The sequence below is a fragment of the Littorina saxatilis genome, unplaced genomic scaffold, assembly GCF_037325665.1.
Source record: "Littorina saxatilis isolate snail1 unplaced genomic scaffold, US_GU_Lsax_2.0 scaffold_938, whole genome shotgun sequence".
Classification (NCBI taxonomy): Eukaryota; Metazoa; Mollusca; class Gastropoda; order Littorinimorpha; family Littorinidae; genus Littorina; species Littorina saxatilis.
The window spans coordinates 22501-37492 of NW_027126342.1; the positions used below are offsets into that span (position 1 = coordinate 22501).

Below are 14992 nucleotides of genomic sequence, written 5' to 3' on the forward strand. Positions count from 1 at the left end.
CACGCCAGCGGCGACTTTCGTCGCCCAGACATTTCCCCCCCTTTGCCAGCCAGCGGCGACTTGTGTCGCCAGCGCTAGGCTTGTTCGTATGACCATTTTTGACTCACATGCGAAGCAAAAGTGAGTCTATGTACTCACCCGAGTCGTCCGTCCGTCCGTCCGTCCGTCCGGACGTCCGGACGTCCGGACGTCCGTCCGTCCGTCCGGAAAACTTTAACGTTGGATATTTCTTGGACACTATTCAGTCTATCAGTACCAAATTTGGCAAGATGGTGTATGATGACAAGGCCCCCAAAAACATACATAGCATCTTGACCTTGCTTCAAGGTCAAGGTCGCAGGGGCCAGAAATGTTGTCTAAAAAACAGCTATTTTTCACATTTTTCCCATTTTCTCTGAAGTTTTTGAGATTCAATACCTCACCTATATATGATATATAGGGCAAAGTAAGCCCCATCTTTTGATACCAGTTTGGTTTACCTTGCTTCAAGGTCAAGGTCACAGGAGCTCTTCAAAGTTGGATTGTATACATATTTTGAAGTGACCTTGACCCTGAACTATGGAAGATAACTGTTTCAAACTTTAAAATTATGTGGGGCACATGTTATGCTTTCATCATGAGACACATTTGGTCACATATGATCAAGGTCAAGGTCACTTTGACCCTTATGAAATGTGACCAAAATAAGGTAGTGAACCACTAAAAGTGACCATTATCTCATGGTAGAAAGAGCCAATAAGCACCATTGTACTTCCTATGTCTTGAATTAACAGCTTTGTGTTGCATGACCTTGGATGACCTTGACCTTGAGGTCACATGTATTTTGGTAGGAAAAATGTGTAAAGCAGTTCTTAGTGTATGATGTCATTGCTAGGTTTGTCATGTAAAGGTCAAGGTCAAGCATGTGAGTCGTATGGGCTTTGCCCTTCTTGTTTTTTCGTATTTGCATACGAGAATAACGGTATTTTTTAACGGCACTTGAGCCAAAGCGAGGCTCACTTCGTTCCGTTATCTTGTCGTGTCGTGTGCGCTGAATTTGAGTCAGTTTCGTCAAAATTTTCTGCATTTGTTTTTGCATCGATAAAGTACTTTAGCGCTTCGACAAGCAAGATGGAGGATGATGAGTTTGAAACTTTCTTTTGAGTTGTTTCTTGACAACAAATCGTATGCGGAATCGGAACGAATTACTGAGGAAGATCTTCGCAATGAACTGTGTATCGCGGTGAAATAAATGACAGTTCGTGAAGTGACAGTTACGAAACGGAATTTACGAAAGTGCAGATGGATACAAAGAGTGGCTGGTCCAGTTTAGTGAAATGACAGGACCAGCAAACATTACCCATAATCTGACTGGTCCAGTTGAGTGAAATGACAGGACCAGCAAACATTACCCATAATCTGACTGATGGATACAAAGAGTGGCTGGTCCAGTTGAGTGAAATGACAGGACCAGCACACATTACCCATAATCTGACTGATGTTGGATACAAAGAGTGGCTGGTCCAGTTGAGTGAAATGACAGGACCAACAAACATTACCCATAATCTGACTGATGTTGGATACAAAGAGTGGCTGGTCCAGTTGAGTGAAATGACAGGACCAGCAAACATTACCCATAATCTGACTGATGTTGGATACTTTCTCTGCTTGTTGTTGCTAACCGAACTAGTAAAAAAATTGTCCTATGACATGCACTGGTCCACACATTAACTTATTTAGAAACCAGGATTGGTAAGTTGGAGGGTCAACATGATTACCTGTTCAAAGGAGTTTCACCAGGCATAGACTGGTTAGTTTCACAAAATTCCACGGACTAGCCAACACGACCCCTTTTTATTTTTTATTTGTATTTATTGCTAGGAAAATAAATGATGCATGCAAACAAAAATATTTAATATAACCCCATCACAACCACAAAGTTTCATGCTTATTAGTGCATTTTCAAAGAAGTTGTAAGTGTTGAAAGTTAGTGGGTGTTATTCTTATGCTAGATAAGCAAAATAATGTGGCTACAGGGGAAGTAATGCTGGCTGGAATCTGAGTGCTAAAGGTTAAAATGGAGGTCACTTTACAGAGGTGGACAGACAATGTGAAAAACCAAGGCGTTAAAAGAGAGGAAGTCTAATGTTTAAAGTCAAATTAGGGGGTCAATCAACAAGGACGTGTGCTGGACAGGGGAGATAAGAAATGAGGACAAAGGGAGAGTGTGTGACAGGGGAGATAAGAAATGAGGACAAAGGGAGAGTGTGTGACAGGGGAGATAAGAAATGAGGACAAAGGGAGAGTGTGTGACAGGGGAGATAAGAAATGAGGACAAAGGGAGAGTGTGTGACAGGGGAGATAAGAAATGAGGACAAAGGGAGAGTGTGTGACAGGGGAGATAAGAAATGAGGACAAAGGGAGAGTGTGTGACAGGGGAGATAAGAAATGAGGACAAAGGGAGAGTGTGTGACAGGGGAGATAAGAAATGAGGACAAAGGGAGAGTGTGTGACAGGGGAGATAAGAAATGAGGACAAAGGGAGAGTGTGTGACAGGGGAGATAAGAAATGAGGACAAAGGGAGAGTGTGTGACAGGGGAGATAAGAAATGAGGACAAAGGGAGAGTGTGTGACAGGGGAGATAAGAAATGAGGACAAAGGGAGAGTGTGTGACAGGGGAGATAAGAAATGAGGACAAAGGGAGAGTGTGTGACAGGGGAGATAAGAAATGAGGACAAAGGGAGAGTGTGTGACAGGGGAGATAAGAAATGAGGACAAAGGGAGAGTGTGTGACAGGGGAGATAAGAAATGAGGACAAAGGGAGAGTGTGTGACAGGGGAGATAAGAAATGAGGACAAAGGGAGAGTGTGTGACAGGGGAGATAAGAAATGAGGACAAAGGGAGAGTGTGTGACAGGGGAGATAAGAAATGAGGACAAAGGGAAAGTGTGTGACAGGGGAGATAAGAAATGAGGACAAAGGGAGAGTGTGTGACAGGGGAGATAAGAAATGAGGACAAAGGGAAAGTGTGTGACCCCGAAGAGATCGTCTTAGACAAGCTGTTTCACAACTAAAAAAAACTCGTTGTGTAATTTAGCTACTAACAATTGAATAGTGACAGGCTTTCTGGTTTTAAATACACAAAAATCAAAGAAAGTTTGAAACGGGATGATGGCTGTTGGCAAGTTATACCGCTGACAAAACCTTGCTTCTGCTGCCACAGTTTGAGAGAGCTGAGCTGAGCGGCCATGGAGGAGACTTCGGTCTGCAGCGCTGTGAGCTGTGCCGTCTCTCTGTCTGTCTGTCTGTCCGTCCGTCCGTCCGTCTGTCTGTCCAACAGTGTGGCTTGTCGCTGGACCACGGTCTGCAGTGACTGGACATTCACATCGTCTGACCGTGTCTCTGTGTGGCTGTCAGCACCACTCACACACCGGGCCAGGGAGAGGAACAGAGTGTATTGTGAAGTCATGATGGACAAAGCGTTGTGTTCTGCCAGTAAAGAAAGCACTGACCTCAACACTGATAAGATCACAGCATTCTGCATGCAGTTTTAGACTGCGGTACAAGATAAGAGCTGGTTGTGGGAGATAAGAGCGGAGCAGTGTTCACAACACGAGATGAACACAGAGATTTGCATGCACAAGTTGACACTGCGAGATAATAGAGCTTCAACAGTTGTTGGAGGTAAGAGTGGAGCAATGGCAGTACGAGCATCTTCCCTATTTGGACCTCCTAAATGGGACAACATGGGGTCTTATCAAAAGGAGGGAATCCTAAAATAGGGGTTATATATAATATGGGGGTTATTTTGACAAGTTTATGAACAGAAAGTGTGAGGAAACAGCTAGTTGTAAAAGGGAGGGAGTCTTAAAGAGAGGGGGCTTGGTTGTAACACGGTATCTTGACCTTTACCTGTACCCGTACCTTTACCTCTACCTTTACCTCTACCTTTCCAGGGGAACGGGGACAGACAGGTGTGCGCGACAACCCCCACAAGTACCTGCTGTACAAGCCCACGTTCTGTCTTTACCTGTACCTTTACCTGTACCTGTACCTGTACCTTACCTTTCTAGGAGAACGGGGACAGGACAGGTGTGCGCGACAACCCCCACAAGTACCTGCTGTACAAGCCCACGTTCGGCCAGCTCAACACCTTCCTGGCCTCGGCCTTCAAGGAGCTGCCCCCTAACGGCGCCATGGTGCTCTACATCTCCGCCGATGGTTGTCACGGCAACCAGAAACATACCGACGATGGTGAGACCTCTTTTCATTTTCCCGGGTAGTCAGGACTGAGGTGCACAAAGCGAGACTGGGTGCCACCCAACTGGCCGCGGGGTCTGACTGGGTGCCACCCAACTGGTCGCGGGGTCTGACTGGGTGGCACCCAACTGGTCGCGGGGTCTGACTGGGTGGCACCCAACTGGTCGCGGGGTCTGACTGGGTGGCACCCAACTGGTCGCGGGGTCTGACTGGGTGCCACCCAACTGGCCGCGGGGTCTGACTGGGTGCCACCCAACTGGCCGCGGGGTCTGACTGGGTGCCACCCAACTGGCCGCGGGGTCTGACTGGGTGCCACCCAACTGGCCGCGGGGTCTGACTGGGTGCCACCCAACTGGCCGCGGGGTCTGACTGGGTGCCACCCAACTGGCCGCGGGGTCTGACTGGGTGCCACCCAACTGGTCGCGGGGTCTGACTGGGTGGCACCCAACTGGTCGTGGGGTCTGACTGGGTGGCACCCAACTGGTCGCGGGGTCCGACTGGGTGGCACCCAACTGGTCGCGGGGTCTGACTGGGTGCCACCCAACTGGCCGCGGGGTCTGACTGGGTGGCACCCAACTGGTCGCGGGGTCTGACTGGTTGAAATTACAACACATCTCATTTTCAACCAATCCAACCTCGCACCTTCCTACCACCCATTTGGGTGGCACCCAGTCTCACTTGTGCACCTCAGTCCTGGTAGCTAGGTTGGTAGACATGTAATCCTCAGGTCACAACTAGGTTGGTAGACATGTAATCCTCAGGTCACAGCTATAGGTTGGTAGACATGTAATCCTCAGGTCACAGCTATAGGTTGGTAGACATGTAATCCTCAGGTCACAGCTAGGTTGGTAGACATGTAATCCTCAGGTCACAGCTAGGTTGGTAGACATGTAATCCTCAGGTCACAGCTATAGGTTGGTAGACATGTAATCCTCAGGTCACAACTAGGTTGGTAGACATGTAATCCTCAGGTCACAGCTATAGGTTGGTAGACATGTAATCCTCAGGTCACAGCTATAGGTTGGTAGACATGTAATCCTCAGGTCACAGCTATAGGTTGGTAGACATGTAATCCTCAGGTCACAGCTAGGTTGGTAGACATGTAATCCTCAGGTCACAGCTATAGGTTGGTAGACATGTAATCCTCAGGTCACAGCTATAGGTTGGTAGACATGTAATCCTCAGGTCACAGCTATAGGTTGGTAGACATGTAATCCTCAGGTCACAGCTAGGTTGGTAGACATGTAATCCTCAGGTCACAGCTATAGGTTGGTAGACATGTAATCCTCAGGTCACAGCTATAGGTTGGTAGACATGTAATCCTCAGGTCACAGCTATAGGTTGGTAGACATGTAATCCTCAGGTCACAGCTAGGTTGGTAGACATGTAATCCTCAGGTCACAGCTATAGGTTGGTAGACATGTAATCCTCAGGTCACAGCTATAGGTTGGTAGACATGTAATCCTCAGGTCACAGCTATAGGTTGGTAGACATGTAATCCTCAGGTCACAGCTATAGGTTGGTAGACATGTAATCCTCAGGTCACAGCTATAGGTTGGTAGACATGTAATCCTCAGGTCACAGCTATAGGTTGGTAGACATGTAATCCTCAGGTCACAGCTATAGGTTGGTAGACATGTAATCCTCAGGTCACAGCTATAGGGTGGTAGACATGTAATCCTCAGGTCACAGCTATAGGTTGGTAGACATGTAATCCTCAGGTCACAGCTATAGGTTGGTAGACATGTAATCCTCAGGTCACAGCTATAGGTTGGTAGACATGTAATCCTCAGGTCACAGCTATAGGTTGGTAGACATGTAATCCTCAGGTCACAGCTATAGGTTGGTAGACATGTAATCCTCAGGTCACAGCTAGATTGGTAGACATGTAATCCTCAGGTCACAGCTATAGGTTGGTAGACATGTAATCCTCAGGTCACAGCTAGATTGGTAGACATGTAATCCTCAGGTCACAGCTATAGGTTGGTAGACATGTAATCCTCAGGTGACAGCTATAGGTTGGTAGACATGTAATCCTCAGGTCACAGCTATAGGTTGGTAGACATGTAATCCTCAGGTCACAGCTATAGGTTGGTAGACATGTAATCCTCAGGTCACAGCTATAGGTTGGTAGACATGTAATCCTCAGGTCACAGCTATAGGTTGGTAGACATGTAATCCTCAGGTCACAGCTATAGGTTGGTAGACATGTAATCCTCAGGTCACAGCTAGGTTGGTAGACATGTAATCCTCAGGTCACAGCTATAGGTTGGTAGACATGTAATCCTCAGGTCACAGCTATAGGTTGGTAGACATGTAATCCTCAGGTCACAGCTATAGGTTGGTAGACATGTAATCCTCAGGTGACAGCTAGGTTGGTAGACATGTAATCCTCAGGTCACAGCTATAGGTTGGTTGACATGTAATCCTCAGGTCACAACTAGGTTGGTAGACATGTAATCCTCAGGTCACAACTAGGTTGGTAGACATGTAATCCTCAGGTCACAGCTATAGGTTGGTAGACATGTAATCCTCAGGTCACAGCTAGGTTGGTAGACATGTAATCCTCAGGTCACAACTAGGTTGGTAGACATGTAATCCTCAGGTCACAACTATAGGTTGGTAGACATGTAATCCTCAGGTCACAGCTAGGTTGGTAGACATGTAATCCTCAGGTCACAACTAGGTTGGTAGACATGTAATCCTCAGGTCACAGCTATAGGTTGGTAGACATGTAATCCTCAGGTCACAGCTATAGGTTGGTAGACATGTAATCCTCAGGTCACAACTAGGTTGGTAGACATGTAATCCTCAGGTCACAGCTAGGTTGGTAGACATGTAATCCTCAGGTCACAGCTATAGGTTGGTAGACATGTAATCCTCAGGTCACAGCTATAGGTTGGTAGACATGTAATCCTCAGGTCACAGCTATAGGTTGGTAGACATGTAATCCTCAGGTCACAGCTATAGGTTGGTAGACATGTAATCCTCAGGTCACAGCTAGGTTGGTAGACATGTAATCCTCAGGTCACAGCTATAGGTTGGTAGACATGTAATCCTCAGGTCACAGCTATAGGTTGGTAGACATGTAATCCTCAGGTCACAGCTATAGGTTGGTAGACATGTAATCCTCAGGTCACAGCTAGGTTGGTAGACATGTAATCCTCAGGTCACAGCTATAGGTTGGTAGACATGTAATCCTCAGGTCACAGCTATAGGTTGGTAGACATGTAATCCTCAGGTCACAGCTATAGGTTGGTAGACATGTAATCCTCAGGTCACAGCTATAGGTTGGTAGACATGTAATCCTCAGGTCACAGCTATAGGTTGGTAGACATGTAATCCTCAGGTCACAGCTATAGGTTGGTAGACATGTAATCCTCAGGTCACAGCTATAGGTTGGTAGACATGTAATCCTCAGGTCACAGCTAGGTTGGTAGACATGTAATCCTCAGGTCACAACTAGGTTGGTAGACATGTAATCCTCAGGTCACAGCTATAGGTTGGTAGACATGTAATCCTCAGGTCACAGCTAGGTTGGTAGACATGTAATCCTCAGGTCACAGCTATAGGTTGGTAGACATGTAATCCTCAGGTCACAGCTATAGGTTGGTAGACATGTAATCCTCAGGTCACAGCTATAGGTTGGTAGACATGTAATCCTCAGGTCACAGCTATAGGTTGGTAGACATGTAATCCTCAGGTCACAGCTATAGGTTGGTAGACATGTAATCCTCAGGTCACAGCTATAGGTTGGTAGACATGTAATCCTCAGGTCACAGCTATAGGTTGGTAGACATGTAATCCTCAGGTCACAGCTAGGTTGGTAGACATGTAATCCTCAGGTGACAGCTATAGGTTGGTAGACATGTAATCCTCAGGTCACAGCTATAGGTTGGTAGACATGTAATCCTCAGGTCACAGCTATAGGTTGGTAGACATGTAATCCTCAGGTCACAGCTATAGGTTGGTGGACATGTAATCCTCAGGTCACAGCTATAGGTTGGTAGACATGTAATCCTCAGGTCACAGCTAGGTTGGTAGACATGTAATCCTCAGGTCACAGCTATAGGTTGGTAGACATGTAATCCTCAGGTCACAGCTATAGGTTGGTAGACATGTAATCCTCAGGTCACAGCTAGGTTGGTAGACATGTAATCCTCAGGTCACAGCTATAGGTTGGTAGACATGTAATCCTCAGGTCACAGCTATAGGTTGGTAGACATGTAATCCTCAGGTGACAGCTAGGTTGGTAGACATGTAATCCTCAGGTCACAACTAGGTTGGTAGACATGTAATCCTCAGGTCACAGCTATAGGTTGGTAGACATGTAATCCTCAGGTGACAGCTAGGTTGGTAGACATGTAATCCTCAGGTCACAACTAGGTTGGTAGACATGTAATCCTCAGGTCACAGCTATAGGTTGGTAGACATGTAATCCTCAGGTCACAGCTGTAGGTTGGTAGACATGTAATCCTCAGGTCACAACTAGGTTGGTAGACATGTAATCCTCAGGTCACAGCTATAGGTTGGTAGACATGTAATCCTCAGGTCACAACTAGGTTGGTAGACATGTAATCCTCAGGTCACAGCTATAGGTTGGTAGACATGTAATCCTCAGGTCACAGCTATAGGTTGGTAGACATGTAATCCTCAGGTCACAGCTATAGGTTGGTAGACATGTAATCCTCAGGTCACAACTAGGTTGGTAGACATGTAATCCTCAGGTCACAGCTATAGGTTGGTAGACATGTAATCCTCAGGTCACAACTAGGTTGGTAGACATGTAATCCTCAGGTCACAGCTATAGGTTGGTAGACATGTAATCCTCAGGTCACAGCTATAGGTTGGTAGACATGTAATCCTCAGGTCACAACTAGGTTGGTAGACATGTAATCCTCAGGTCACAGCTATAGGTTGGTAGACATGTAATCCTCAGGTCACAGCTAGGTTGGTAGACATGTAATCCTCAGGTCACAGCTATAGGTTGGTAGACATGTAATCCTCAGGTCACAGCTATAGGTTGGTAGACATGTAATCCTCAGGTCACAACTAGGTTGGTAGACATGTAATCCTCAGGTCACAGCTAGGTTGGTAGACATGTAATCCTCAGGTCACAGCTATAGGTTGGTAGACATGTAATCCTCAGGTCACAGCTATAGGTTGGTAGACATGTAATCCTCAGGTCACAGCTATAGGTTGGTAGACATGTAATCCTCAGGTCACAGCTATAGGTTGGTAGACATGTAATCCTCAGGTCACAGCTATAGGTTGGTAGACATGTAATCCTCAGGTGACAGCTATAGGTTGGTAGACATGTAATCCTCAGGTCACAGCTATAGGTTGGTAGACATGTAATCCTCAGGTCACAGCTATAGGTTGGTAGACATGTAATCCTCAGGTCACAGCTATAGGTTGGTAGACATGTAATCCTCAGGTCACAGCTATAGGTTGGTAGACATGTAATCCTCAGGTCACAGCTATAGGTTGGTAGACATGTAATCCTCAGGTCACAGCTAGGTTGGTAGACATGTAATCCTCAGGTCACAGCTATAGGTTGGTAGACATGTAATCCTCAGGTCACAGCTATAGGTTGGTAGACATGTAATCCTCAGGTCACAGCTATAGGTTGGTAGACATGTAATCCTCAGGTCACAGCTATAGGTTGGTAGACATGTAATCCTCAGGTCACAGCTATAGGTTGGTAGACATGTAATCCTCAGGTCACAGCTATAGGTTGGTAGACATGTAATCCTCAGGTCACAGCTATAGGTTGGTAGACATGTAATCCTCAGGTCACAGCTATAGGTTGGTAGACATGTAATCCTCAGGTCACAACTAGGTTGGTAGACATGTAATCCTCAGGTCACAGCTATAGGTTGGTAGACATGTAATCCTCAGGTCACAACTAGGTTGGTAGACATGTAATCCTCAGGTCACAGCTATAGGTTGGTAGACATGTAATCCTCAGGTCACAGCTATAGGTTGGTAGACATGTAATCCTCAGGTCACAGCTAGATTGGTAGACATGTAATCCTCAGGTGACAGCTAGGTTGGTAGACATGTAATCCTCAGGTCACAGCTATAGGTTGGTAGACATGTAATCCTCAGGTCACAACTAGGTTGGTAGACATGTAATCCTCAGGTCACAGCTATAGGTTGGTAGACATGTAATCCTCAGGTCACAGCTATAGGTTGGTAGACATGTAATCCTCAGGTCACAGCTATAGGTTGGTAGACATGTAATCCTCAGGTCACAGCTATAGGTTGGTAGACATGTAATCCTCAGGTCACAGCTAGGTTGGTAGACATGTAATCCTCAGGTCACAGCTATAGGTTGGTAGACATGTAATCCTCAGGTCACAGCTATAGGTTGGTAGACATGTAATCCTCAGGTCACACTAGGTTGGTAGACATGTAATCCTCAGGTCACAGCTATAGGTTGGTAGACATGTAATCCTCAGGTCACAGCTATAGGTTGGTAGACATGTAATCCTCAGGTCACAGCTATAGGTTGGTAGACATGTAATCCTCAGGTCACAGCTATAGGTTGGTAGACATGTAATCCTCAGGTCACAGCTATAGGTTGGTAGACATGTAATCCTCAGGTCACAGCTATAGGTTGGTAGACATGTAATCCTCAGGTCACAGCTATAGGTTGGTAGACATGTAATCCTCAGGTCACAGCTATAGGTTGGTAGACATGTAATCCTCAGGTCACAGCTATAGGTTGGTAGACATGTAATCCTCAGGTCACAGCTATAGGTTGGTAGACATGTAATCCTCAGGTCACAGCTAGGTTGGTAGACATGTAATCCTCAGGTCACAGCTATAGGTTGGTAGACATGTAATCCTCAGGTCACAGCTATAGGTTGGTAGACATGTAATCCTCAGGTCACAGCTATAGGTTGGTAGACATGTAATCCTCAGGTCACAACTAGGTTGGTAGACATGTAATCCTCAGGTCACAGCTATAGGTTGGTAGACATGTAATCCTCAGGTCACAGCTAGGTTGGTAGACATGTAATCCTCAGGTCACAGCTATAGGTTGGTAGACATGTAATCCTCAGGTCACAGCTATAGGTTGGTAGACATGTAATCCTCAGGTCACAGCTAGGTTGGTAGACATGTAATCCTCAGGTGACAGCTATAGGTTGGTAGACATGTAATCCTCAGGTCACAGCTATAGGTTGGTAGACATGTAATCCTCAGGTCACAGCTATAGGTTGGTAGACATGTAATCCTCAGGTCACAGCTATAGGTTGGTAGACATGTAATCCTCAGGTCACAGCTATAGGTTGGTAGACATGTAATCCTCAGGTCACAGCTATAGGTTGGTAGACATGTAATCCTCAGGTCACAACTAGGTTGGTAGACATGTAATCCTCAGGTCACAGCTATAGGTTGGTAGACATGTAATCCTCAGGTCACAGCTATAGGTTGGTAGACATGTAATCCTCAGGTCACAGCTATAGGTTGGTAGACATGTAATCCTCAGGTCACAGCTATAGGTTGGTAGACATGTAATCCTCAGGTCACAGCTATAGGTTGGTAGACATGTAATCCTCAGGTCACAGCTATAGGTTGGTAGACATGTAATCCTCAGGTCACAGCTAGGTTGGTAGACATGTAATCCTCAGGTCACAGCTATAGGTTGGTAGACATGTAATCCTCAGGTCACAGCTATAGGTTGGTAGACATGTAATCCTCAGGTCACAGCTATAGGTTGGTAGACATGTAATCCTCAGGTCACAGCTATAGGTTGGTAGACATGTAATCCTCAGGTCACAGCTAGGTTGGTAGACATGTAATCCTCAGGTCACAGCTATAGGTTGGTAGACATGTAATCCTCAGGTCACAGCTATAGGTTGGTAGACATGTAATCCTCAGGTCACAGCTAGGTTGGTAGACATGTAATCCTCAGGTCACAGCTATAGGTTGGTAGACATGTAATCCTCAGGTCACAGCTATAGGTTGGTAGACATGTAATCCTCAGGTCACAGCTAGGTTGGTAGACATGTAATCCTCAGGTGACAGCTATAGGTTGGTAGACATGTAATCCTCAGGTCACAGCTAGATTGGTAGACATGTAATCCTCAGGTCACAGCTATAGGTTGGTAGACATGTAATCCTCAGGTCACAGCTATAGGTTGGTAGACATGTAATCCTCAGGTCACAGCTAGGTTGGTAGACATGTAATCCTCAGGTCACAACTAGGTTGGTAGACATGTAATCCTCAGGTCACAGCTATAGGTTGGTAGACATGTAATCCTCAGGTCACAGCTATAGGTTGGTAGACATGTAATCCTCAGGTCACAGCTAGGTTGGTAGACATGTAATCCTCAGGTCACAGCTAGGTTGGTAGACATGTAATCCTCAGGTCACAGCTATAGGTTGGTAGACATGTAATCCTCAGGTCACAGCTAGGTTGGTAGACATGTAATCCTCAGGTCACAGCTATAGGTTGGTAGACATGTAATCCTCAGGTCACAGCTATAGGTTGGTAGACATGTAATCCTCAGGTCACAGCTATAGGTTGGTAGACATGTAATCCTCAGGTCACAGCTAGGTTGGTAGACATGTAATCCTCAGGTCACAGCTATAGGTTGGTAGACATGTAATCCTCAGGTCACAGCTATAGGTTGGTAGACATGTAATCCTCAGGTCACAGCTATAGGTTGGTAGACATGTAATCCTCAGGTCACAGCTAGGTTGGTAGACATGTAATCCTCAGGTCACAACTAGGTTGGTAGACATGTAATCCTCAGGTCACAGCTATAGGTTGGTAGACATGTAATCCTCAGGTCACAGCTAGGTTGGTAGACATGTAATCCTCAGGTCACAGCTATAGGTTGGTAGACATGTAATCCTCAGGTCACAGCTAGGTTGGTAGACATGTAATCCTCAGGTCACAACTAGGTTGGTAGACATGTAATCCTCAGGTCACAGCTATAGGTTGGTAGACATGTAATCCTCAGGTCACAGCTATAGGTTGGTAGACATGTAATCCTCAGGTCACAACTAGGTTGGTAGACATGTAATCCTCAGGTCACAGCTATAGGTTGGTAGACATGTAATCCTCAGGTCACAGCTATAGGTTGGTAGACATGTAATCCTCAGGTCACAGCTATAGGTTGGTAGACATGTAATCCTCAGGTCACAGCTAGGTTGGTAGACATGTAATCCTCAGGTCACAGCTATAGGTTGGTAGACATGTAATCCTCAGGTCACAGCTATAGGTTGGTAGACATGTAATCCTCAGGTCACAGCTATAGGTTGGTAGACATGTAATCCTCAGGTCACAGCTAGGTTGGTAGACATGTAATCCTCAGGTCACAGCTATAGGTTGGTAGACATGTAATCCTCAGGTCACAGCTATAGGTTGGTAGACATGTAATCCTCAGGTCACAGCTATAGGTTGGTAGACATGTAATCCTCAGGTCACAGCTAGGTTGGTAGACATGTAATCCTCAGGTCACAGCTATAGGTTGGTAGACATGTAATCCTCAGGTCACAGCTATAGGTTGGTAGACATGTAATCCTCAGGTCACAGCTATAGGTTGGTAGACATGTAATCCTCAGGTCACAGCTATAGGTTGGTAGACATGTAATCCTCAGGTCACAGCTATAGGTTGGTAGACATGTAATCCTCAGGTCACAGCTATAGGTTGGTAGACATGTAATCCTCAGGTCACAGCTATAGGTTGGTAGACATGTAATCCTCAGGTCACAGCTATAGGTTGGTAGACATGTAATCCTCAGGTCACAGCTATAGGTTGGTAGACATGTAATCCTCAGGTCACAGCTATAGGTTGGTAGACATGTAATCCTCAGGTCACAGCTAGGTTGGTAGACATGTAATCCTCAGGTCACAGCTATAGGTTGGTAGACATGTAATCCTCAGGTCACAGCTATAGGTTGGTAGACATGTAATCCTCAGGTCACAGCTAGATTGGTAGACATGTAATCCTCAGGTCACAGCTATAGGTTGGTAGACATGTAATCCTCAGGTCACAGCTAGATTGGTAGACATGTAATCCTCAGGTCACAGCTATAGGTTGGTAGACATGTAATCCTCAGGTCACAGCTATAGGTTGGTAGACATGTAATCCTCAGGTCACAGCTATAGGTTGGTAGACATGTAATCCTCAGGTCACAGCTATAGGTTGGTAGACATGTAATCCTCAGGTCACAGCTATAGGTTGGTAGACATGTAATCCTCAGGTCACAGCTATAGGTTGGTAGACATGTAATCCTCAGGTCACAGCTATAGGTTGGTAGACATGTAATCCTCAGGTCACAGCTAGGTTGGTAGACATGTAATCCTCAGGTCACAGCTATAGGTTGGTAGACATGTAATCCTCAGGTCACAGCTATAGGTTGGTAGACATGTAATCCTCAGGTCACAGCTATAGGTTGGTAGACATGTAATCCTCAGGTGACAGCTAGGTTGGTAGACATGTAATCCTCAGGTCACAGCTATAGGTTGGTAGACATGTAATCCTCAGGTCACAACTAGGTTGGTAGACATGTAATCCTCAGGTCACAACTAGGTTGGTAGACATGTAATCCTCAGGTCACAGCTATAGGTTGGTAGACATGTAATCCTCAGGTCACAGCTAGGTTGGTAGACATGTAATCCTCAGGTCACAACTAGGTTGGTAGACATGTAATCCTCAGGTCACAACTATAGGTTGGTAGACATGTAATCCTCAGGTCACAGCTAGGTTGGTAGACATGTAATCCTCAGGTCA

General features: G+C 45.9%; 1 protein-coding gene across 2 annotated transcripts in view; it reads left to right on the forward strand.

Moving 5' to 3' along the window:
* The window catches only part of LOC138954780 (protein SCAI-like), a gene marked incomplete at its 3' end in the record, with an annotated part of 45326 nt that overhangs the window by 16547 nt on the left and 13787 nt on the right, over positions 1-14992 (forward strand). For both annotated transcript variants that reach the window (XM_070326549.1, XM_070326550.1), the window contains 1 exon segment: positions 4052-4232. In XM_070326549.1, the coding sequence (XP_070182650.1) occupies positions 4052-4232 (181 nt within the window).